This window comes from Balearica regulorum, chromosome 6 (assembly GCF_011004875.1).
Source record: "Balearica regulorum gibbericeps isolate bBalReg1 chromosome 6, bBalReg1.pri, whole genome shotgun sequence".
In the NCBI taxonomy this organism is placed as follows: domain Eukaryota; kingdom Metazoa; phylum Chordata; class Aves; order Gruiformes; family Gruidae; genus Balearica; species Balearica regulorum.
The window spans coordinates 6,074,908-6,101,905 of NC_046189.1; the positions used below are offsets into that span (position 1 = coordinate 6,074,908).

Here is a 26,998-nt window from a genome sequence, read left to right on the forward strand (position 1 = left end):
GATTGTCATAACTATCTCTAAAAAAACCCATCCCAAAACCAAGCTTTTCCTCATCTGAATAGTTAGAGACATCTTATCCCTCTGATCTTAGACTATCAGACAGACCATGAGGCTGTGTGCTTCTCTGGGCTGTCAATATGCCAATGGTACAAAAAATGAGGTTGACGAATTTATCCAGCTCACCTTTCTTAGGTGGATCCCTAGCTGTCTTCACAGGAGTAACTGTCCCACCTGACGCACAATTTTGGATGCAGTTTTACACCATGTAAGTCTCGGAAACAGTTCTAATATTTTCTCTAGTAATTGTGGAAGGTCAAAGATGAAAGCAACGCAAACTTTATCCAAAGCCCCGTGAAGTCAATAAAACCTCCTCTGAATCATTAATACACATTAGAGTTCCTAGAGGATAACCAGCCACAGGCTCCATCCTTTTCAAACAATCATTAAACATTTATCCTTTTCAAACAATCATCAAAATTATCATTCAAAAATCGGCACTTTATATGGCTATTATGAGACAGAATTTAAACAGTTCTAGAAAACTTTTAAGAGGGAGAATCATTTACAGGTAACTTTCTGGCAGTTTAGCCTCTAATTGCAAATACGCACGATGACTGTCTATTGTATTGCAACACTTGTACCATCAGATAGTATGTGAGTTTTGCATGAGATGGCTCAAAAATGGAAACAATCTGCTGTTCTCAGCAAACACAGCAAGCTTGAGGTTTGCTTGTACAGTATACAGTATGTTGGTAACATTAATCTGCTAGCCATCAAAAGCCACATAGGTGTGTGTTTTTCATGTGGTAGCAAAGAATTCATGAGATCAAGTCATCAACCACTAATTCTGTGAGATGACATGACTTCCCAACCAATACAGATTTTCACAGAAAGATCCTGATCTTCCTTTCTTTCTATGGTTTTCCCCAAATGAAAATTGTAATCAGAATAAAAACCAAACACAAACACTTTTGATCTTTATTTTTTAAAGTGAATCAAATAGTGATCCTTCTCTCAGCATCCCACTGAGAGAGAGTTTCAAACAAGGCATCCTCCTTTTGAGAAATCTTGCAATGCTCTCAATCGGTTTCAGTCTTGGCACTGTTTTATAAAATTTAACATCTTTGCTTCTCACATTTGTTATATTGAACCCTGAAGGCCAGAAGCGTCTCAGAAATGATTCAAAGCCACGTGACTCCATGGCTGCCTGCTTTTTAACACAGTCTATGCAAATGAAAACATAAAATCAAGCGCCACTTCACAAGCCCTGAGAATACAAAAGCCTTATTGTGTTGACAAACCTTTTTTTTCCTCAAAGCCAGCCTCAGATTTGAGGGTGTGGCTGCTGCTGTGCAGGGAATCCTTTGAATCTTCATTTTCATCCAAAATCCCAGCAAAGCTGATCTTTCTTTCATACCTGTGCCGGTCCATCTCAGGGTCCAGACGCAGCCTGCAGCTCTCCAGATCCTGTAGCAGAATGTAGACCACACAAACATGCAAGCAGTATGAGACCCCATGATTTTAACTGCAACCATAGAAGCTTCAGGAAGAACTGCTTCAGATGAGAATTTATTTCTATCACACAGTTCTCCATCTACCCCGACACTTTCTAATCCAACTACTCTTTGGGCTTGCAGCACACTGAGCCACACTGTCAGGATGGAAGAGTTAACAAGTGTTAACACATATTTCTGGTTAACACTGCTGAGTAAATTGGCACCCTGTCTGCTGGCTCATGAGGGGGAAAACATGGAAATGGTCTCTAATGGATAGGTGGCAATAAAAGGTGGCTGTTGCCCAAGGTTCTGGGTGGATGGTTAGGTCTCTACTCCAAAAGGCTCCCTGTGGCTGGTTAGGGAACACATTGCCACTGTACTCATCAGAGGCAGAAAAGCTGAGAAAAAGCTAGCTGTCAGTGTGACAGCCATGGCAGCGTGGCCCAGAGCAAACTTTCTGTGTGCAGATTAGGCTGAAAAGACACAGTAGAAAATAGGGAGTAATAAAAATGTTGGCTGCACTTAAGTTCTGGAAAATAAACAGCATCGCACCAGACAGAAGCTAGTTTGCACCATCATTTTCTCCTATGAACAGAAATGGCACCATTTGTGCCACCTACTGGCTACCAAGTTGGGCCAAAAAACCTGAAAGTCCTAAGATCCCACAAGCTATGGATTATCATCTGCTTTCTCTAAGCACAGATAGAAAAAGTGAAAGAAAGACTGTGAACTCCCACACTGGCAAACACAGTTAAAATGCTGCGCTCTTTAAGAACATCATTTGTGCCTTTTGAATTGGGACATCATCAGCTTTGAGATCTCCTCACCCAAATAGTAACTAGCTGAGATCTAAGATGACACAAAGCTCCTTGCTGTTAGCAAACAGCTGATGAATGTGAGTAACATCACTGAAATTATCCAAAATAGTTATGCTGGATAAAATTCTGTAGGGTCAAGAGATCTCACACTGGAATTTGCATACAAAACTCCTATAGAAGTTACTGGGAGCTACTTGGGTAGTGACCAAGTTAATTTTGGGGGGAAGAAAAAAAAAGCTCTTCTCAAACATATGTTCTAGACTGAGCTATGCTGAAATGGGTTAAGCAGCCTATCGAACACCACCCAAAGGTCCCAAACCATTTGCAGTCAGCTTTCCATCTCCAGGTAAAATTATCATAAATGACTGTCAGAAAAGCTAACATGTGATTACCATAAGGGAAATATTTTGGCTTTGCTCAATAACAGAACCTAGGATGTAAAAAGGTGGGTGCCTAAAGTAATGATTTGTAGTATCTCTAGTATTGAAAACATCCATGTCAATAGTTTAAAATGTATGTAACACAGTTTAGGATATGAAAAAAAAAGGCTAAAGCATTTCAGGATAAAGATCTGTGATCAAATCTGTCTGAATTACAGCACCTTCATAAATTACCATGCATAAGCTGAGCCACGACAGCAGTACAGGTATATTCCTAGAGCATGGTCGGAGTTCCCCTCCCTGGAGTGTTTAAACACATTAGTCCTCCCAGCTGTTTGTCAACATGCTTACACTGGAAATTGCTACCCCCACAAATTAAGTGACAGAATGAAACACATCCTCTTAGTACACAGTTAGTCTGACTCTATCTTCAGCAATTGCCAAGCTCAAATGAATGACTTTCCAACACAGCAAATGACAAGTTCCAGTACTATGGCTCTACTGCGGCAGCAGTAGGCTTCCTGAGAATATATTCACCACTCCCAGCCATTTGCAAAGTGTATCTACTCCACCAGAGTCAGTAAAAGGTTTTGATTGAAACTTCAGTCAGGACTGCCTGCCTCACTCAAATATAGGTAAGGGTGCTTATGCCCTCAGCCTGGTAAATCTGGAGGGACTGTTGGTAGTTAAACTGGTTCGCCACAACTAGTTCAATTGCAAATGCTTCAGTTCCTCAAGGCTGCTGTCTGTGCTTACATCTATGGAACAGGTATGCCTGCAAACACCAATGGAAGTGAGATTTGCTCTACTGGAATTTCAGCTTTATGGACCATAACATTATGTACCTGATTCTCTTGGAAATGAAGCATCACTCCATAAATACAGAAACTTAATATTTCATACTTTAATCTGGAGTGTTGTTGGTTCTTCCCCCCCCCCCCCCCCCCCCCCCAATTTAAAAGCAGCACTCTATGGCTGTTTTCTCTAATAGGCTCTTGCATAACGTAACCTGAAGGTTTCTTCTGCCTACACATCACAGAATAATTCCTCCTCCTTCTCTCCCATATACAAGATTGAAAAGCTATTAATCAGTTGCATTTTTATCTGGCACAAAAGCACAAATTTCTGTTGACCTTCATTACCCAACATATTCTCAGTTCCAATCCTAATTACTGAGATGAATTCTATTATCCTGCTTTTGGATGCAGTCATTTATTACATGGTAAAAATATCAACAAAGTGTTTAGGAAGAGTCCTGCTGAATTTATCCCTGTTTTTTAAAATTGCCCTTCTTGCATACCTGGGGGCTGAGTCACTTCATCATAGGTCATTAACTGGCCTTTGAAACCAATTTCAGAACCTAATTACAATAATTCCCAGCCAAATCAGTCTGTCAAGCACAATTGTCATCAGTAAAATTTGATCTCAGTCTGTCATTAACAAAAACCAGAATAGTAGGGCTAAATCCTTCATGTTCACTTGGAAACTTCTCATTCTTTATAATTTTTATCTTGATTTCCTAAAGAAATTAGGCTTAAAAGATGAAAGTGCATGTCTGCCATTTAATTCTCATCTCATTGCATGTTAACCACCTCTGAAGCTGATGGTCACCTTAAACCAAATTTAACAAAAGATAACTGCCTGTGTATTTTGTGAAACAACTGGCTGAAGGCAATGTTAAACCGCGTTATTAGACGTAAGAGAATCCACACAAGAATGAACCACTGGAAATCAAGTTTCATGGGTTCTGCTATTCATAAAAGTAGTTGTCACTTTATCAGTCATTTAGCTTACTATGCATGCCAGGATTTGCCAGTGCCTCTCTCAGTCTCATGGAGGTTTATTTCTTTCCTTGCTTCTTTGTCTCTGTTTCCTTTCTTCCCCCAGTCCCTTCAATTCTGTTGCATAACCCAAGCCAAAAATCTGCAACTTTAAAGCTCCAGTAAACTCTCTGTAAAACTTCCTCTTCCTTTTGTCCTAACTGCCCTGTTCAGTTCTCTGCCAACAGGCCCTCCTAATCAGCTAGGTAGCATGTGAGCTGTCACCTCCTGTGACCCATCTCCCACACCTCTCAGGTCCCCCACACTCAGTTTCTTAATCCATCTGCTGCCCTCTTTGCTATTTTGAAACTTTCTTGAACTTCCAGTACATGTTGTGCTTCCACAGGCTCATCTACTTAATCAACTCATTTGGTGTGCCCTGCCCATAAGCAGACAACGGCTCCTTTCTCGCTGCATCACAGATCCACCTGAGTTTTTACCCCACCCTACCTTCTCCTCAAACAAGCACAGAGCCCAGTGACTTCCGTGGGCATGGCTTGGTCTCCAATGTGTATTGTCCACTTACCACAAGAGGCTCCATACGTGGCCTGGGCATATAGGGAAAGGTCTCTCGAAGGAAAGTGGTTATCTCCAGGAGAAGCTGACAGGCTGCCATTTTCAGTGCAAAAGGACAACAACATTTGGTAGGATTCACAGTGCCTAGGAAAAAAAATTTCTATGGTGAGCAAGGAGATGATACAAAATCTGGAACCAAGAGGTGATGGACATTTTCACATATGGTGCACAATGCAAGCTGCACTGAAAAAGAAGAAACCCCAGACTTCTATCTATGCTTCTTTTCCTACACTAAAACAAATATAGTCAAACATCAATCCATGTATTTACCAGCACATACAATAGTACTAACACACTGTAGTGTACTATAGCACATATTATAGTATATTATTAGAAGTGTGACCAGCTGGTCAAGGGAGGGGATTCTCTCCCTCTACTCTGCTCTAGTGACACCCCACCTGGAGTACCGCATCCAGCTCTGGGGTCCCCAGTACAAGACAGATATGGACCTGTTGGAGAGACTCCAGAGGAGGCCACAAAGATGATCAGAGGGCTGGAGCAACTCTCCTATGAAGACAGGCTGAGAGAGTTGGGGTTGTTCAGCCTGGAGAAGAGAAGGCTTGGGGGATACCTTAGAGCAGCCTTCCAGTACCTAAAGGAGCCTACAAGAAAGCTGGAGAGGGACTGTTTACAAGGGCATGGAGTGACAGAACAAGGGGTCATGGCCTTAAGCTGTAGGAGGGGAGATTTAGATTAGATATAGGGAAGAAATTCTTCACTGTGAGGGTGGTGAGGCACTGGCACAGGTTGCCCAGAGAAGCTGTGGATGCCCCGTCCCTGGCAGTGTTCAAGGCCAGGTTGGATGGGGCTTTGGGCAACCTGGTCTAGTGGAGGGTGTCCCTGCCCATGGCAGGGGGGTTGGAACTAGGTGATCTTTAAGGTCCTTTCCAGCCCAAACCATTCTATGATTCTATGATTATGGTGAAGTATCAACTAAACTAACATTCTCCTACAGCATCTTGTATACACCTCATTTAAAAAAAGTACAGGTTAAGAAGTCGATACCCTTCTTCCCCTTCACAGTTTTGCATTCAGCCAAGTCTTCTGCAGTTCTAGAAAAGAACCACTTTAAAATATAGGAAAAATACATGGAGTTATGACTAGCCAGCAAAGAGGTACTGTGCCTATTATTAATTACTATCCTGATAAGTGGAAAAGACAGCTTCCTTTGAAATCAGGCTTCTTTACTTGTGCACAGAATCCAAGTGCTATTTAGAGATAATCAAGAAAAAAAAAATCAAACTGCTTAATCAAATTATACATTCAAATGATTAACCTAAAACAAAGGGGGAAAGGGAAGAGAGATTATCAAAATACTTGAAGTTTTGTCTGAACTGAGTCTAAACAATGAGCTCCAAAAGCTCTACACTTTGTAACCCATCTAATGTCATTCGAAGCTTGAAAACTATGAAGGATACATCAGTGCTTGATCAATTTGAAAAATACTGTTTAGGATAACGAACAGCAAAAAAAAGTAAATAAAAAATTAGTTGTGACAACAACTAACCACAGCCTTTTTTAATAATTGCTGATATTACCATCTACGCACATTTCAGAGAGATTTATGTTTGCACTTGCTTTCCCCTACGTATGATCTAATTACTTTTTGCAGAGAAACAGTCCAAACCAAACAAGTGAGAGGACTCTGCAGAGATCAGATAAAACCAGATTAATTCTGTGATGCTTGCTAATTCCTCTGTACACATTACTGGTAACAAATTATGGACTTTGTAGGGACTAAAATAATCTGAACTATCAAATACAGATGTACAGTGTAATGGAATATCCAACTGCATATTTTATGCTCCTCAGTCTACTCCCTACAGCATACAGGGCAGTTTTTGAAAAATCTCTGCCTTCAGCAAGAACGCAGATTGGTTATTTTCAGACCCTGACTTTCAGGAGAGTACTTGAGCTTTTACATGGCTTTCTAGAGCATGACCTGTTCTCTCTACTTGTCCTAGACAACCCTTTTAAAGCAGCTCTGCATCCCCTTATGGGTGCCTTATCAGTAGCTGAATAGGGACAAGAAAGACTATTTTGTCACTTGGTCACGGGCCTCTTCAACTTTCAAAAGTCATTCATGGTGCAGGAAAGGGAAAATTTTGGGTGCACTCTCTGGCTTTGGATACATCTCTTAAAGGGCCAATAAAATATCCCGAACAGCCACCCACATTCATGTAGCTGCTAGTGCTGGCACACCACAGTGGCACATATGCAGGTCTAGCTTAGGGCCAATACCTTCTCTTGAGATCATTTCCCACAAACATCATTTCACTGCTCCCACCTACGCCTCTCTACTCCAAAGTTGGCCTTTATGCAGTGGGAAGAACAAACCCAGAACCACAGAAAAAGAAACCAGAAGATACATAAACAGTGCTAGCACACTACATCCAATGGCAAACAACAGTACATGTACACAGGAACCAGTACATCACAGCACACATGTATATACAAATGGTGTCTGGAGAGGACATAATGTTTGTTACCACCTTCACCTACAACGGTATGTGTTTTGACTTAATTTATTTGGATTCACAGGGTGTGTTACCATTGGCATGCCTATCTAGACTTACAGAATCAGTGAACTGTGACATTCCCCGCATCCCCCTTATGTACACACACGCAGAAATGTGTCTGTTTTAGTCATCTTGTTGTTATACAGGTTTTTAATGATACTTTTTATACCACTGTGCTATATTTCTGCCTGAAAATTAGGCAAATATACTGAAGTCAAGATTTAAAAGCCTTTGGTAGAGCTGTGCCAATTCACATCAGGTGAGATGACTCTTCAATGTTAAGAAACAGAAAAGCACCTGATTTTACACAAATATTTTGGCAGAAATAACTGGGAAGAGTGGGAGTCTGAACCACTTTTGGCACTCAGGTGACAGCAAGACTCAAGAAATTAGTACCCTGCTTATAGTTGCAGTTGCCAGTATACAGGAATTGCAACTCACTGCCTGGTTTTCACCCCCTTTTCCTTCAAATCTCTCAGTGCTGCTACCCATCTGTCATGTTGTGCATCCAGGCACAGAAAGAACAGAGGAGGAACCTGGGGTGAAGGTGAGGGACTGGGAAATACAGCTGGGTGGCAAGAGGATGAAAAGAGAAGAAAAATTAAGTGCTCCTAAAGCAGAGGTTCTTACAAGCGGGGGTTCTTGTAGTAAAGGGAGTCTCCTTACTGTCATCTAAAAAGTCTTCTTCCTCATCCTCCTTTCTCAGGCGCCTCTTGGTCTCCTCATCATAAATGAGGCCCAGCAGGTTGGCAGGGCTCTCACTCTCAGCGTGGCACAGCTCGTTGAGGCGGACACCGATTGCCTGCAGACAGAGAGAAAGAGAAAGCACAGGGAAGTGAGAATTTTGGCCCAACTCACTGGTGGTCAAGGGCTCTGCCCCCAGGCTGTGGAGATGTTCCAGCCAGAACAGAATGTCCTGGCTTTATTTTCATTGTCTGCGAAGTGCAGTAAGGTAGTGAAAGGGATGATAGAAGATTAATTGCTACCAAAACCATAATTTATTTCCCCCTTTTTTTGACCAAAATTTGCAGTGTCAAATTTTAGGATGAAAAACTTTTGCAGATTTAGTTCAATAACCAAAAAAAAAAAAAAATTAAAAAAAAATCCCCAAATCAGCACATGATAGGCAGGAGGCGATTAGGTCATTATTTTGTATGAATTTCTTCTACTTTTCTTTCTCCCCTTAATATATGTATCACAGATTGTTGCTAAGTCTGAGAATACTGAGAATATTTAAGAAACTTTAAGAACTTAAACTCTGTTTAAGAAACTATCCTATGACTTAAGAATCCAGTAACAGTCCCTGTTTCCTCCACAAAACTATTGAATGCCCATGGGAAAGCCTGCTTCCACCTTTAAATGAGAGACTGTCTGATATACTTTACAAAAATGAGCTGACAATACACATATAAGAGCTGGGAAGGTGCATGGGTAATGATGTAGAGGGGATCCATGTAGAGAACACAGCCAGATTTCCACTGAATACTGCTACATTCTCCAGAAAGCCACTGATCGTTTATTTGTGGCTATTTGCCAGCATCATTATCAGCATGTAAACAGCCCTCATGGTGCCGTCAGCAAAGTTACAGATGAGGGTGTGTTAGCAAGAGGAATGCTTTCCTGCTAAGACAGTTCAGAGCTCTTAAGGATTTTCTTCATTTTCTTTGCTGCAGATATGTGAAGAGAACACAGACTAGCATGTAAAACTTTATGCTGTGATATCATCATTTTGCAAGGGAGGAAATGTGTTTAATTACCGAGTTTTCATCAGCATTTGCCATTTGGCCTCCTTGATTTTGGGATAGTTTCAGAGAAAGATACTAGAGAGGATTTCTGAATCTTCTACAAGTCAGAACTGATGGTCATGCCAGCACTACATAATTTTCCTGTCTTGGCTGAAGCAAAGCAGAAATAGATAAACGGTCATAAACAGGTATTAGTACCTGCTTCCTTGCTACTAAGCAGTTCCTGTGAAATCCAGCAACACTGAAGAGGGTAGACTGCTACACAAAGAGAATAAGGTAGTATTGTAGTTGTTTGCAAGCTGATGCAAATAGTTGCCAATCATCTCACCTATTTGTGAACCTGTACATTGCTAAATAAACTCCACATCTTTCACAATTTTTTCCCCTTTCATGTTTCAGGCCTTCAAAGGAAGAAATGTTCTGCTTGCCTTTCCACAAAGTAGTAATTTATCACTTATTATTTATGCTGTGTTGTCCACCCTAGTATTAAAGTAATCATACACAATCCCACAGCATCCTAACTAATGAGCACTGGATTCCCAACATGTATTATCTGCATGAATTATCCTTGGTTTTCCTAGCAAACGGAGAGCATGCCACACTTCAAAAGAAAATGCCTTTTAACAGAAGAAGCCAAAGGAAGTGGCAGACTAACCTGATCAGGATAGATTTAACATTGTATTATTTAACAAGACAGTGTAACAAGTGATATTGCATGATTCAATAGGCTCATCACTGTTACAGGCAGTCCAAATCCCACCTCATGTTGAAAGGGTTTACCACTGTTATTCTCTGATGGCTATTAGGGTGGCTGAATTAAAGGAGTTGGGTGGGGAAAAAACATTTTACATTCATTCTTAGTCTCATTAGATTTTGACAATAGCACTGTATATCACAATTAGTGAGCAATGACAGACAAGCAAGGATCCATAATTAGCACAAATTTCCAACCTTATTTACTGCAAGAAAAAAGCAGGATAAGGCCTCAGTGCATTCAGAGATGTTTTCTTCTCTTTGTCCAAGGATCCTCCTTCCAGAGCAGCAGCCCTGCTGCCACCAAACAGCAAGGATGGTGTGCTGTAGTGTTGACAAGGATCTGGTAGCATGGAGGCAGAGATCGGCTGGGCAAGGTATCCCACCTTCTTGGTACTGGAACTGCTTAGGAGCTATGTGAGCACACAGTCATTCTGCCCTTCATGCTGAGAGGGCCCATGGTGAAATGGGCAGGTTAACACACAGCATGTTCTGCAGCAGGTGCCTGTACTAGAGCAACACAAAGCTGTTTCTGCTCACAGTTCAGCTTATCTGGTTGGAATCTGGTCGGAGCCAACAAAAGCAGTCGCCTGAGGAGCACAGCTTGCAGGGTCCCAGCCCTACGGGCTTGGCTGGTAGCTGCTGCTTATGCTTGCAGCCACCTTTATCTGAAACGGCATCTGGGAGACCAAAAGCAGTGCCAGGGGACCAGCTTGCCCAGGATTCAACATAAAGGAACTGCACCTCAGCAGTGCTAGGTGCAAACCAATCCTGAAGTATAAGTTTGTTTGGGGGCTGGTGATGCTGTGGGTAATTATACTGTCCTAGCCTCCAGTGAGAAGAAAGAGAAACATTAACGTGTGGCAGGACACCTTGCAGTAAAAAGAGAATAAATTTGCACTGTAAAGACTACTTTCCAAATCTTCTCCTGTCTTATGGGAAAGTAAAAGTAATACTTTTCCTTTCTGGGATATTCCTAAGCAGCTAGCAAACACGTGCTATTCCTAGGATGGAGAATGCATCCAGATATGCCTTACGATGCCATTAAGGTTAAGGGGAAGAGAATGATGCTAAGTTGCTTGCCATCAGATTTCCCTGGCTCCTTTCTTGTGACCTTGCATCATGCAGTGGTACTTTAACATTTTGAAAAGAAAAACTTCCTGGACTTTTTCCAGCTCAGGTTATTTCAGTTTCTAAAAATGGCAGCTGATGGGTAATCTAACTGGCTTCTTACGGTTACTGACTTGCTTGCTCCCATTGTTGTCAGAATCTGAAGAAAAGGAATGCCTAGAGGAAAGAGTCCACAGACAGATAGCCCTGACTGTCAGCAATGCATGCAAAAATGCACGGACTATGTAATCATATGTTCTCCACTTGGAAGGAGTCCTCAAAGGGGTTAGGCGAAGGTGGTGACCTCATTGAATATAGAAGCAAATAGATTCACATTATGTAATTTTTCAAGGAGCTTTGGTATCTGCGCTGTTATTAAGATAGTCACCTGTGTTTGAGACTTAACAGAGATAGGGTGCCCAGGCAGCATTCCCTGAATTAGTTTCAGAAATGGAAGAAGGAGAGCTGCCAAGAGACATTGAGTGCTCACACCCAAGCTAGGTTCTCCCCATGGGCTGTGTTTTGCAGTGGGAATGCATTGATGTGGTCAGCTTTAGCTCGAGGTTCCCTACAATGTGCTCCACTGAGAAGCGTGCATTGGTTTAACCTAGGAGAATACGGGTCAGCAAGGTTTTTTTGGCATGGGTTATGCAAGTACCCCAAGACTGCAGAATACATGCTTTTCAAATTCCCCTGAGCCTTGGATTTTATTTCTTTTTTTTTTTTTTGATCATGATGCTCACTGTAAAAATCTCTGGTTTTGTAAATAGCGGTGAGAAGCACAAAGCTCACTTCCAGGTAGACATATGTAATAGGCACCATAGAGGTCAAAGGAACTTCTCCCACTATTTTGAGTTCGCTGAAATGACTTGCAATAAGCGTCAGACCTTCAGCAGGCGTACCCTGATAGGCTTCCAAAGAAATTGCAAGCAGCACTGACAGGGCCAGACAGGGCAATTATCTAGTTCATGTATGGTAAGAGATCACGATCAAATAAAACTTGAAGGAGCCAAGCTCAAAACAAACAGATACAGTTCTTTAGCTGACATGTAGTAGCCCCCTAAAATTCCTTGCCAAAGTATGATGAGTGCTAACAGTTTGTATGGGTGCAAAGACAGACCAAATGAATACCTAAAAGAGAAATCCATTACTAAACATACAGCACCACATCTAGCTCAAGCAGCCCTGGGCTACAATTATTTGGAAGCTAGAAAATAGCAAGTAGTATCATACACTCTGCTCTTACTCTTCCTTAGGCATTCACATAAGACAAGTGCTGGAAACAGGAAAGTGGACCAAATGGATCCTCAGAGGGAACACAGCAGGGGCAGGGGAAGGAAGGGGACACTGTTAAAAGCTAACAAAGTCCATTTCCATCAGGAGAAGAGCTGATCCTGGCAGGCTGTGAAGTGCAAGTTGAAAGGGAGGCTTATGAATCCCCATTTTACTGGAACTGAAATTCTGCATAGAATCCAATTACCTTTACATTTTGGTATATTTTTTAATGGAAGTACAAAAGAAACAAACACTTACATCTCCCCACTGGTAGAAGAGCTTAGCTGCATTCCACTGCAGCTTCTGGTTCCTTTTGTTGCCCACGATAGGAGAACGCCCACGGGACAGGCCTTTCTTAGTAATGTTCACATGGTGGCCCTTCATCCACTCGGGCCAGTTGCCACGATTACAGCGGTGAACAAAGCGTGCACACTCGAGGAACAGGGCTGCTCTTGCCACTACAGGAGCTTCCTGAAATGTTTGCAAAAAATCACCTTAATTACAAATACATTGGGAAAACTCTCTAAACATTAGAGGATTTTGTGGTTTAATCAACTGCTTTGCATGTTTGCCATGGCGTCACACAGACTGAGGAATCTCTCCATCAGTCTGAAACCAGGATCTCTGCATCGAGTCACATCTCTTAGGCTAAACAAAGGCTTATAAACACTGAACAGTTACGCTTAGGGCAACCACTAGAGGGGCAGAAAGAGCCACATTAAAAACTTATTTAAAAACCTGATCTCAGTACCTCTCTGTGATCCTTTGTTTCAGGAACCACATAACTGCCAAAAAGCAGAAGCATGCATCTGACACTTTTACTGGAAGAATGAGTCAAGTTTTCTTTTCACCTTCACTAGTAAGGCTGCAAATATTGCAAGCACAAATGGCAGCATGGCCACACGAATCTTAGCATTTGTCATGTTAAGTTCTGCTTGCACATCTTAGGGGTGGAAGCATGAATGGAGGCTTGCTGAAACTAGGAAGAGTGCTATTTTGCACTTAGAACAAGCAGATATGGAGAGTGAAATCCGTTACTGGCGTACGTCAACAAAATTGCGCTGGCCTAACTTCAATGGCCTTAGCAAGCATCAGACAATTGAGCACTGAAACTTAACATCAGGCAGCTGAGTTCTGAAGTGATTGACTATTTTCCAGAGGAAAATCCTCCTGCCCTCAGCTTGGAAGAGCACTTTTCTTTAATGGGAGAAATGATATTGAGTGTATCTTAGTTTGTATTAAATCGCCCAGCAGGATCCACATTAGACCAATAAAAAATGCTTCTGAAACTCTCAAATATGTTCAAAAATGGACACTGTAATTTGTTTCCTAAAGGGTAGCTTAGACTCAGGAAGGAGGTTTCTTCCCAGCAGTCTACAACTCTGCAAAAATAACATCCTTACAGACATGGCAAGTGACTAAAAGCAAATGGTTCTCCTCACTTCCATTTAATTTCTCCCCCTCTCTTCCTGCAATTTTCACAAGCAAAAACCCCTGTGGCCAGCAAGTTGTAAAACTAAGAATACAACAGTGTCCACAATTTACAAGCTGGCTTTGAAAGGTTCCCTACAAGGGATTTCACAGAGCACAAACTTGTGTATTCCACACATTTAGATGCTGACAGCTTTAATGAGATAATTTAAATAGATCAGCATCTACTTATAAGGCGAGGTTCCTCATCTGTGGTCCATAAATAACAGATGGGCCCTGAGAACATGGAAGATGGTCTCTGGAACTTTATTAAATACTGCCTCCAATACTGCTTTAATCAAGAATTGAAAGCAAGAAATTTTGGACCAATGTTCCAATAGTTTGGGAATTAATTTAAGAAATTCTGTACTGCAGCTAAACGTACAGCCAGAAATTACTACCAACAGGACTGAAAAAAGTCATGTCTCTTAGGGGATTGGCAAAAAAAAAAAAAAAAAAAAGGATTTGTCTACATTAACAAGAAAACATGTTAATTGCTTCCTGACACAACATCCTGTTGCAGTTTTTTGCTCATATTTTACTCAAATGTTGGAAGAAAACAGCAATCTTTTAGCAATTTTCTTGAATAAGAATGTTAAAGCTGGCCCAGTGTTTTGATGAGGAAGGCAGAAATCTGAGGCCAAAGAGTCATTGACAACCAGAAACAAAACTAATATCTAGCACCTGGAAAAACCATTACAAATTATTTGTGCCTCACATGTAATATGGAACACAGAATAACAGAATAGATGATGATTTTATTCTTTTATTCTCACAGAGTAAAACCTTAACCATGAAGACATACATAAAAAGATGAAGCCCCAACCTTAGTCTCCTCCTGTTTTAGTTCACCACTGGTAAAGTCACAATTTCTTAGCATATAAGAATCTTGTAAAGATACGTGTCGTGAACATTATGGAAGCACTCAACTACTATAACTAAAGAAGGGTATGTAAGATGGGAGGTAAGGGGAGGAAGGGTGTGTCCTGGAGCAGGAGTTGCCAATTAAAAATCACTGAAAAGACTTCCTGCATGAAGGAGGACTTTCTGAACATCACGGGGCATGAGGTCCCTGTGATTGCTTACCTGAGGCTCAGAGAAATCTGAAGCAGCAGCAACAGAAAGATGAAGATGTGACAGAATGGACAGGGATGGATTCACACCACAGAGAAACACATCACAAATGGAGAGAAATGAATCAGGCAGGCGATGCATAGCTGAAAAGAACACAAGTTACCATGGTCACTGTCAAAACTTAACACAGCAGCAATACTCTCACAAGCCTGCCCATGCCTGTGAAACTGTTCACAAGATCATTTTTAACATTAGACCTACTATATCGCTTTGCCTTTTGAAAATTGTTCTAGTACTGTATAAATTGACATGACTAAGAATCTACCATTTTCTAAAAAAATTTCAAGTACTCCCATTGGAGCTTTTCAACCAATACCCTGATTTGTACTAATAATAGCAAAAGCAATGACCTGGGTGGGAGGGAGCAAATACAGAGTGGACTTGGAATTTTACAGCATCGCATTACTGTTCAAGTACAGCTGATTCTGCAGACTTTTCTAACTGCAGAGCATTTAGGTCTAGTTGTGTTTTCAAGGACAATTAATTTTATAAGACTAATCAATGAGTGGTAATTTTCTTGTTCCTTTTCTTATACTCTGCAAGGCACTTTGAGCAAAAGTTCATTTCCACTGTTCTCTTCAAGGAAAAAAAAAGCAAAATAGTAACAATCTATTTTTAGAGTAAATCAGTACTGTAAAAAGATGCTGACTGGATAGCTCTGCTTTGTCTAGCGACAAGATAAGCCTGGCATGAGAAGTACCTTAGCAGGTATATGAAGACAAGTTAGTAAACTATTAACCAACGTCTAGGAGAATTGCCTCAAAAATGTTAGTTCAAATCTCTGTGATTATATCTAAAAATGGCCAAGTACAACCATGACACAGCTCTTTGTTTCTGTTCCCAGTCATCTATTCCGGGGATCTGTTTGGAGCAATCTCTGATTTCCTTCCTGCTCATATACCCTCCCATGGACAAATATTTCTCCAATGGAAATAAGGACATTGGAACAATAGAGCCTGCCTAAAACCTTTGGTGACATGGAGTCAGGATACTGAAAAGTATTCTTGCAGTTTAGACTCTGCTTCTGCCCTCCCAGTACTTGGTAGGTCCTCTCAAACACAACCCTGACATAAAGCAGTGCCATTATGGCATTTCAACAAGGATAAGAGATTTACATATTAGAACAGATCAGCTCACACATCTTATTGGACAAGTGTAATGGTGATAGGTGTCACACATTGCTACACTGGTCAAAGGAAAGCTTGTATTTCCCTACCTGAGTCATTTACACTTGTCTAATAAAGATACTTTAGGTAACACCTTTATACAATGCTAGACAGTGGTTAATTGGAACCCTCTGCAGAAACGTGACCACAGACTGAAATATCATATTACTTGCCTTTTAACTTCCAAAGTTTCTTAAAAATGGAAAGAAAATCAATTTCATTATTGCCAAGTCTGGATTTAATCTGGTAACATAAGGATGAAACTGCCTGCAACATATCATCAATTGTCACTGAATGTTTGCAAAGCCATATATTGATTGTAGTTTTATAAAATTCAGTCAAGGGTGGATGCTGCTTCTAGGAAAATATGTTAACTATGTAGTTTCTATATCTAAGGCAACACTCAATTTAATATGTAAATAAATCATTACCTCCATAAGGATGCAGCCTTTGTTTCATTGTTCTAATTTCTTTAAATCATTGTGGCAAACCTGTATAAACACCCAGGCTGATCAAAGATCTTGAAGTTGGTTTGAGAATGGAATTTTGAAAATCTGCATGAAAAAGCATGCTGAAAAAGTTTATGAAAGAACTGAAACTGGAGCTGTTTGCCTTTCATTTCTTAAAGGTTGCCATAGCAACTAGGCTGCATAAAGTTACTTAAGAAGCTTTTAATTTGCATCAAACCTGATTCAAACTATTACTTCAAAAACCTGAAAACAGAAGTTAAAAAACCAGAATGCTTTCTGTTGGGTGTGTTCTACTGACATAAAATGTGGGAAATTTCCATAACAGCGTACATTGCCATTAAGCAATACAGTGAGATGACAAGCTGTCATCTTTTGAAACCTGCAGAGCATGTGACTTCTTAACTTTCATGTATCTCCAATACTTTGTAGACAAAATGCCAGCTGAGCAGGTACTTGTAAGGAGTCTCCCAAGCCTGTAATTAGAACAAGGCTTCTTTCATCTTTAGCTGCAGACCTTCCAGAAATTCTGATACCAAAGCCTTCTGCATCATTCAGCGGAAAGGAAACAAGAGTCAAAATCTATTTTGTAAAAGCCAGCTCTGGAAGTCAGAACAGACATCTTCAAACAGTTCAGTCTGACTGGTAGTTTTCAGTTGACTTCATACATGGGGACAGAGTAAGTTGGTCTGTGGCTTAGGTATTTGGCAAATTTAAAAACCAAGACAGACATTTATAGGCAATAGGGACATAATTGCCAATCCCTGTTTTATCGTCTGATTTACAGAGTAGCACATCCCCAGAAGGATCTTAATGACATACTGGACAGCAATGAGCTCCTCCCTGCCCACACGCCTTACATTCCCTGTCTTATTTTTGAATTTGCAATGGGGTGGCAGCTTGGCAGCCTGAAAGAATGAAGTTGTCTTTGTACAGCACACACTGCAGTAGTGACTATCTCCCTAAGCCACCTTCTGAGCTCACTGCAACTCTGACTGGTAGGAACCACTTCTGACTGTGAGAGTATGAGACAGGCTTCCCTATCAGCCACTGCTTCCATAGCTTCCAGCCAGAGAGTCAACAACCTCCAAGAGGAAGAGTGGGAACTAGTGAAGGAAACACCTGCCTACTGGAAGATTAACGTGGACCAGCCCAAACAGTAGAGCTAGATGTGAACTGATAGCAACAGCAACTTTGTGCCAATATTAATGCAGACTTGCTTGAATCTGCAGCCTAAGGGTGCAAGGTTAAGACGACCATATGAAGGCATGGTGCACAGAGTGTATCATCTCTAGAACTATGGAGCAGACAAGGCAGCACAGCTCAGGGCACAGCACCAGCAGCATGGGAGAGACCATCATGAGCCTGGCATCTCCAGCAGCAAGCAAAAAAACTGAATATGAGCACAAATGGCATGACAGTCACAGAGGCGAGTGGTGAGGAGTGGGAAGACAAAGGGATAGAGAGGATGTGAATGCTCCGAGAGCAGTGGCTTTCAATCTTTTTAAGTTTGCGGACACCCAAACGCTTATGGAAGGAAGTAGAAGAGCACTGTGCAGAGAAGTTACTAATAATTGGCTGGCTTTTCATAGCTGTCTCTGCTGCACTCTTGTGCTTGTCACATAAGCACCTCACAGAGCCCAGCTGCTCCATGAACTACAGGCTGAAGGCCACTGCTTTAGAAATGGAAGGCACGGTTAAAAAACCAGCAGCTGCAAGGAAAGGAAGGAGGGAGATAGAGAAGACACACTCAGTGTCAGGAAGGAGATACAGAAGAGACACTCAGTGTCAGGAAGGAGGGACTGAATTGGGTCACTTCTGTGATCTGGATCTACAAATTACCAATATCTGCATTTAAAAGCATGCGCACTCTGACATTTGAAGTTTTTTCCACTGATTGGCTCTGGTGACTAATAGTTCAGTGTTGCCTAGTGTATTTATAACTCTGTCAGAACTCCTGAGTCGAATTACTATGCCTCTCCAGCTAGTTATCCAGTCTTCAATCCTTATTCTGTACATTATTATTGACACTAGGAGCAGAAGCAGAATGGCTGTGAGCAAAATTTGAAGTCCAACAATAAAAGCTTTGCGCTGGCAATAATCTAGTTATGGGGAGCCATGTAATAAAAAAAAGATCCATTTTGTCTGCATACTCATGCACTCACAGATGCTAAAACTCCACCTAATAACAGAACCACTAGTTGACATTGCTGTGATGCTTTACCTGCTTTCTGTGCGGGCATGAACAGCATTAGTGAATGACAACAGACCACCACGTATGCACATGCTCTCACTCAGCAGGTAAAAATACACCAATGAATGACTTACAAGATCTAGGGCTGCTGCCAAAATGGAGGCATCGGGGATAGTGCCTGGTTCACAGCAGTTCAGGAGAAACTGAAAGCGCTTCATGCCTTGGCGGATTGCTCCCAGGTTCACAACGTTCTTGGATTTTCCTCCTTCTTGGTTGGAGGTCAAGTGATCATCAAAGCTATGGCAACCTAAAGAGGTAGAGAGTACAGAGGGGATGCAGGGAAGGGTAGGAAGAAGGGAACACAGTCTCTCACCAATAAAAAAAGTACAAAACCCCTGATGAGTACAGTCTTGGTCTAAATCTCTTCCTCACCTTGATGCGCTACCTTGAAGATAACAGGGGCGTTTGTACAATATTCATGACTTCCGTGAAACAGGTGTAGAGCAAGCCAGATTCTGGTCTTGGTTGTACTGCTGTCTGCCAAAAACAATTCCACCATACTCAGTGTGGAAGCCCAGGATCTACTCCAACACAGGTGAACCAGAATATGGCCCTTCCTCCCCACCTCTTTAACACAGACCATCATGCTTACTGTCTTTTTCCTGAATAATCTTATCTTACTTCTCTATTGCCTCTAAGTTGACCTTAAAGCGGAGTACGCATAAACCTTATTCCTCATGTATCAATTTAGTAATATATCATCTACCAGGACAGAAAAATCAGCAGCAAATATTGGAAATGTTCTATGTGGAAATCAAGTATTGTCCTTTCTTTAGGCAAACATCTTCTGCAATTACCAGAACAACCAAAGTGAGACTGGACTCAGCTCCTAGGTATTATCATCATTCTGGCCTCTCTCCCTTGAAGTGTCTTGCAGTCTTTGGGAGTGCTTAGGAAAAGCTCCCTGATAAGAGTTCCTTTTGAAAATTAAACTAGCACCCCCTCCAGTGCTTCTTTCAAGCACAATTTTAAACTCCATGTATAAAGTTCACATGATAAATCAACTAATCCCATTGCTGATAGGAATGAACACTACTTAGTGCAGAAGACCATTACGCAGTCAGTACCGAGACTTGAGAGAGTGGTACAAAGATACAGATGAGAAATCAGGAAAGTAGTTTCAAGACTAAGGTGGCTGGTGAAAACAAGAACAGTCAGCTCTTGGGCTTTTTGTCTTTACCCATAATACTCTCCCTGCTTACATGTGAAAGTACAAAAGGTTACAGAATACTGAAGGATAAAGCACTGAAGAAGAGAACACTGAGTGGAGAATTCAAGATAGATTGACTTTAAATACAGATTTGAAAGACAAGAGGCAAAATGTCAGCTCTACAGGACTTTGTGACTTCTCCTTCCTCAGGAAAGAAGAATAGCTGAAAACTCAAAGTCCATTTGAGATTGCACTCCCCAGAATTACGTGGAAAGCACTTATGTACCACAAACAATAGTCACAACAGAAAATGACAATGTAGATCTTCACTTTTCCCCTGAAGACAGAAGTATATCAAATTTCAAGAGACTTCTTTACAACATCTCTGGCTTTTCTCTCTCTAGTGAAACTGTACATAGTTTTCCAGTAAACAAAATGTTCCTAAGTTAGGAAATATTTCATCAAAATGGAACAAACAAACAAACAAAGTAGAAAGAACAGGTAGAAAACTTACATAAATGAGCAGGCACAAATACCCTTTTCTTCCAACTCCTCCTTATAGCCTGTAGCATGCTATCTGAGCCTTCCTGCTATGCCTGTTGTAACACTAACTCATTTGATGTACAAACAAATGTTTCCTATTCAGCCCTGTTAGGGCTGTGCCTGTACGAGATAAAGAGCAGAAACTTGACTTTTTGATACAGAAAGGCATGCCTAAGGCATCTCCCTAACCCCCATTATAAAGATCTAGGAGAGGCTTTGTCTGTCTGGAGTCAGTGGTACTACCTACAGTCAATCACTACAGCCCTTTACAGTCCCAGCCTTGCACTTTGTTGAAGCTTTGCAACAGAATCCTTCAAAGGCAGCTGATGACTGTCCTCTACTACGCCCATCCTGGAGTAGCTATGTTGTATGCAGGGGAGCCCTCACTGGCTTAATGTTAACGTGATTCAGCCCTGCACATAATCATGCTCAGTAAGCAGAGACCATTTCCTAACGTAGGTGGACACTGGATATCCAAGCTCCAGCCCCACAGTTGCTTCCTGTGTGAATACGAGATCACCCCTTGGAGCAAGCACGTGCTGTAGTTTGCCTGTGCTGTATGCCTTGAACATCCTGGCAACTTCTATGGTCACTCTCAATATCTTCAGTAAGTGCCCGAAGGAACGTTAAGGGTCTCATGTAAACATACCATAACACACTTCTGTATATATGCTGTGCTCTTAGTATAGGTTAAAAGATCATCAAAATAAACATTTTGTTATGCATGAATGTGCATATATTTATGTGTATACATATGCACACATACAGATACACACACACATACGTATGCTTACATACATATCCAACACAGAATTTGCAGCGATCTAGATGATATATCACAATGAAGATTACAATTCATAAATGATGTGACAAATCATTCTACATTTTATTATTATTGTTTTACTGTAATGTATTTCTCCTCTCTCCATTTTCTTTTCAATTTGGTCTACTACGTTAAAAAACCCAAAAACACAAGAGGAAACACCACATGGAAAAAGCACGAGCAAAGTAATGGCATAGCATCATTAATGACAAGAATGGGAAGGCAGAAATAGGTTCCAAAGCAATGCTTTAGGGTCAGACCTTGAGAGATTTAAAGTATGCCCATCCACCTTCAACAGGCTTTTATTCTCTTCTCCATAAGCACATAAAACCTACTGATCTTTATGGAAGATACAGAAGCACTGGAAATTTGAAGGCCCTCTATCATGTTGCTGTTCTACTATGTTATAAACTGTCCCACCCTGAAAAGGCCTCACATTGATTTCACTATGCACACAGAAGTACATACACACATAGGCATGTACAACTACTCTAATATTTTTGCTAAGGGTATGCCACTTTCATTGCATACCACAGATCTTTGTGGACATGGTGATACAAATTCTTAACTGTCACACTTTGCCTTAGAAACTTTAAACACCCTCCCTTTGCTTCAGTTAGTTATCAAGCAACAGCTCAACCCTCCCCATCAACATCACTGGGCAATTTAACTGTTCCTCATAATAACATGCAAGGGTGTCTGTCTTTAACCCATTGCATCACTTTTATTATGGTATTTCTAATGCAGATATGTGTCAAGACCAAGTGTGTGTCATGTACATCTCTCACGGGCATGTAAAAGACGTTTCAAGTTCTCTTCATTAATTACAGAAATTCTGATGTTACTCACAGTAGGCAACACTTCCAAAGTTCAAAAAAGCAATACTAATGTGTCATCTGAGTTTTGTATAGACATAAGATGTGCTCACAGGGCCAAGACTAAATCTATGCCATTAAATCAAGAATATGCGCACTCTAGGCAGAAGCAAACTCACAGTGGCATAAAATCAGCATTAGCAAGATGAAAAAAAAATTCCTGCAAGAAAGTATGAAGGACATCTCATGTGAGCACTGTAGAAACAGCTGTGGCAGTCTATAAAGATCTCATTGTCCCTCAGTTGTTTGTTCCCAGTAAGAGCTGGGAAAAAATATGGTGGAAGTATTTCACACCTACTTCAGCACAAAGTAGTGGATGAAGAAAACCATGCAGTTCCTTCCATTGTGGGGGTACTCACCTTCAGCTACTAGGCTACAACAAGCTGCTAGGCTGATGCACTGTCCTAAGGGAATTATACTTTTCACCGAGGTGCTAGTTGAAAACCACCACCAGTGTTTCTGCAGTGGTAGAAGGATGACCAGTTTACACCGGCAAGATACGCTCAGACTTTGCTAGTATCACTTGCCTGAACAATGCCTTGCATGCATTACACTGTAGGTCTGGGACAAATGATGATGAAACACACACAATGCAGTGTCAAAGTGTAATGTCAGAAAATAAAAACCGTAATGTTAGAGAATGTAACATACTGTAGAGCTACAGAAATCATGGTGAAAAAGAAAATCTACTCCTTTTTGTGTGTTTTTGGGAGTTGGGTTGGGTTTTCTTGAAAAAACAGTAACAGAACTTCAAGATAAAAGGTTGTCTCCCTGACAAGGATAAGCTCTGAGCTGAGGACATAAGCATGTGAATGACTGCATGACATTTTAAAACAGAATATATCATGACCTTGTATTATTCATAAAGGCACTTTTCAAACATTGGTGATTTTGAAAATGCATTGCAATTAATTATACTTTTGTGGAAAGGAAAAGTAGTGGTGGTGTTATGTTGTGTGCTAAGAAAAAGGGACAGCATCCCTAACAAATGGTATGCAGACACTAGACATGCAAACACAGAAGAAAAGAGATAATTATAACAAGGTTTGTGCAGGGTTTTCCATTTCATCAGTGCTGATCTTTGCTAAAACTGTCAAATGGTCACGAATAGGAAAAAAAATAACAACAAAAAACTGATGGAACACCCATTGTTATATTAGGCAATGAAAGATTTACACACCTAATTTTGAACTGAGTAAGTGCTTTGAAGCAAGCATTAATTTTTCAAGTGTGTTGATCAAATTCAATTTGATTTAAAAAGCCCAAACGTTGTATTTGTGTAATTTATTTGGATAGTCTTGATTTTTTTAAAATTGACTTGTCTAGATGGTTTTTTTAATTAAAACAAAAGAAAGAAGGAAGGGAAAGAAAACAGTCACAAAGACTAAAAAGTTGGAGAAGGCTAGAATGGATACAAAAACTATGGAGAAAGCAGGAAAAACGGGAAAGGGGTAAAATACAGAAAGAAAGAGATTAAAAGAAAAAAAAGATAAAAAGAAAGAAAAAAAGAGACGAGAACCCTGATTTCTAACCATCTTTTTCTTCTGTGTGATGAAGCTTGGATGGGTGTCTTCGGCAGGTGCGCCATTTACCAAGACGCTTGAAGAAATTCTCCTCTTCATCTCGCCCGTTGTCCAGGCCACCTCCTGGCCCCCCTCCTTCTGACAGCTTCACTGCGCTGGTAAACTTCACCTGTGCAAAGACAGAGGGCTGGGTCAGGCTGTGCCATACTACTGTCTCCTGGTCTCCCTTGCTTAGATATAAAGCACCTACAGAAGGGCTGTAACACAGTGGATCACCATAGCAACACAAGTACGTCTGCACAGATTTACATATGCTGAAGCACCTCATCTTTTAAGATTTCTGCTTAAAGGATTCATCTTTTGCAAGAGGCTGTAGAGGCACAAAGAAGGAAGAAGTGTGACCAACAATTAAAAGTTTAAGTGTGTTGACAGAGCCTGCATTTCTCTCTCAGTGAACCAAGGCAGACTGACAAGTACAGTGTAGGTTTAATCTAGTCTTCACTGTGAGCCACAAAAGTCCAGTATTGAATTCCCCCAGTACTCTGAAGACTTCTGTGACCAAGTCTTTTGGCTGCAGTGTCTATATTGAGTAGAATGTTACACTGGACAGCTAAAACCATCCAGATCCTTTCCTTCCAAGCTCTCTGCAGTCCCGCCTGACACATTTACCTTGGAGCTCTGCCTGATGAAAGACAAACGGTCAACAGAGCTGATATCTAGGAGATCTTCCACCCCGTCAGCCAGGCCAGAGAGGGAGGAGCGCTTCAGCCAGTTCCCTGTTGCAGAATAAGCCACTCAGGACAATTCTGAAAATGCTTCCAAGCAGAATCTATTTATTAGCAATTGCAGCATATTACTCCGAAGTGGCCATGCCAGCATATGGGAAAATGAGAGGAAAGGGGAAGGCAATCTTTTCATGTTACATGCATTAACTACCCTGCAAGGCCGTGTCTTGGGACTTGCAAAGGATATATTCTTTGTCTATCAAACACTATTTGGAATATTTCTCTTCTACAGAAAGGAACAACGCCTGTGAGATTAAGATACTAGCCTATTAGTTTGGAGACACAGATTCAATATTCTATTTTGCTGCAGACATCCTCTGTTACCTTTGGCAAATTGCTTACGTTTCCCTTTGCCTCAGTTCCCCATCTGTAAAATGCAGACAGCAGCATTTCCCAGCTTCCCTTGGGAGAATATACAATATACTCAGACGATAAGGAACTGTGTTGCAATATTTAAGACGGATATATCTATCTCTGTTTCTCTGCACATGCAATATGTATATAGAATAGGAAGAGACATACATTTACCTATGGGAAGTTTGAGTTTCTTTCGAAGGGAGATTCGTCGGGAACGGGAGCGGGAGCGCCTGTCTGTGGTGGTCCCAGAGTGAGCAGTGGTGCACTCAGATGTGTCCTGCTCAGACTGACTACTGGTATCACTCGCTGCACTCTGTGACTTGAACATCTTTCGCCAGAAGTCCTTGCGTCCCAGAACAGCCCCTTGGATTTGCTCATCACTGGAAGAAAAGGGATGCAGAGTGTGAACTGTATTTCAGTGAAGCTGGATGGATGCTCAGGGGAATGAGATCTCTCTCCCACAACCCTCTCCTGACCTCTCTGTTCTCTGAGGTTGTTTCATTTTGAATTCCAAACATACTCTTCTCAGTGGGACATAATCAAGCTTGACAAGATGCTCAATATTGTGCAAGACACAAAATAACCGTCTTTTCTACCCTGAGGAGCTTGTCCACCGAACAGGTCATTCCAATTTTTAGTTTCTACATGTGGAAAAATACATCATCCTCTTTAGGTCAAAATGACCCATATTAATAAGACTACACTGGTGCTTTCTACAAGCATGTGTACTGGAGAGCTTCTGGACATCGTGGTAGCCATTTGTGAACCTGGTGGAGTCACACTTCTCATTAACGTATTGGAATGGGGACAGCGTATTTTGCTGTACTCTTGAGATCTCCCACGGCTGTGGCAGGGCTCAGAGCAGAAAAGCTTGCTGCAATTCTGCAGAGCAGTAAAGGGCTTTGTGTTATCCTTGCAGTCTCAGCAACAGTGACTTTGCAAGCTCAGTTAATGCAGGAGAATACATAATATGGAGCTCTGGGCCCTTGTGCAAGCAACGTCTTCATACAGTGCATCTCAAAGCACTTTAACAAGACAGATGGGTATTCTGATGCACAGAGAAGTTAAATGACTTGTCCAAAGTTACGTAGGGACCAGTGGCCATTTATAAAATTTTCTAAAATTCTTAAGAGCATACATTAAATTTATTTCAAAATTAAATGGCAGAATTCTTTGGACAAGAGAGACTTCAAATGTGCAATGCCTAACAGCAGGTTGATTCGCTCATTAAGAAAACTGGTAGCGCACCTGTGCTGGATAAGGGAAATGCAACAATCTTCGGAGACTACATGCCCAAGATAGGTCAGGAATGGTCTGGCTCTTGGGAGGCAGAAAAGGATTAATGACCTTTAGCAACAACTTAGAAGTTGAAAATTAATAGAATCATCCCCCAGAAGTACAAACAAAGCATGGAAAACAGCTGTGATGACATCTCTGAGGAGTTAACTCTCTCTTCATGGCTATGATGGTATGCGATATTGACAAATCTACTGTACTGTAATTTGAAAATCTCTGGTGGTTCCCCATCAAAAAAAGGGTGGGTCCAGCTGGCAGCATTGAAAATAAGCATTACCTGGATGTTATCAGCAGCTCCTGAACAGACACTCAACGCATCTGTTCTACCATCCAAAGCGATAAGTCCTTGCTGTCCTGCCCGTTTGTACTAATCCCAGAAGGAAGCTGCTGGCAATAACGCATGAAACAATTCAATATTTACTTACTGTTCTGGAGTTTGCATTGGGCGGCTTGAGATGTAGCTACGACATTCATCAGGGGCAGCTGATGCCTGGCCTTTGTCAATGATGACACTTCCCGCCTCGGATCTATACAGACAATACAAATCATCAGCTAAACCGAATGGATGGCCCATCTCATGGTCATCACATAGCTACATGACAGGGAAACCAGCACTGTTGAGCAACAAAACAGCTTTAGAAATGTACCCTCTCTTTACCAACT

The 26,998-nt window shown here is 41.2% G+C and overlaps 1 protein-coding gene across 13 annotated transcripts in view; it reads right to left on the reverse strand.

The window, feature by feature from the left end:
• The window catches only part of UNC80 (unc-80 subunit of NALCN channel complex), a 131,606-nt gene that overhangs the window by 66,170 nt on the left and 38,438 nt on the right, over nucleotides 1–26,998 (reverse strand). For 5 of the 13 annotated variants that reach the window (XM_075756050.1, XM_075756056.1, XM_075756048.1 and 2 more), the window contains exons 18-26: nucleotides 26,761–26,862; nucleotides 25,205–25,419; nucleotides 24,567–24,673; nucleotides 23,907–24,066; nucleotides 19,058–19,230; nucleotides 12,751–12,963; nucleotides 8,240–8,411; nucleotides 5,041–5,174; nucleotides 1,302–1,467 (exon numbers count right to left, since the gene is read on the reverse strand). In XM_075756050.1, the coding sequence (XP_075612165.1) occupies nucleotides 1,302–1,467; nucleotides 5,041–5,174; nucleotides 8,240–8,411; nucleotides 12,751–12,963; nucleotides 19,058–19,230; nucleotides 23,907–24,066; nucleotides 24,567–24,673; nucleotides 25,205–25,419; nucleotides 26,761–26,862 (1,442 nt within the window). The remainder of the gene's footprint in view (nucleotides 1–1,301; nucleotides 1,468–5,040; nucleotides 5,175–8,239; nucleotides 8,412–12,750; nucleotides 12,964–19,057; nucleotides 19,231–23,906; nucleotides 24,067–24,566; nucleotides 24,674–25,204; nucleotides 25,420–26,760; nucleotides 26,863–26,998) is intronic. The other 8 variants (XM_075756060.1, XM_075756058.1, XM_075756055.1 and 5 more) reach the window with 5 other exon arrangements.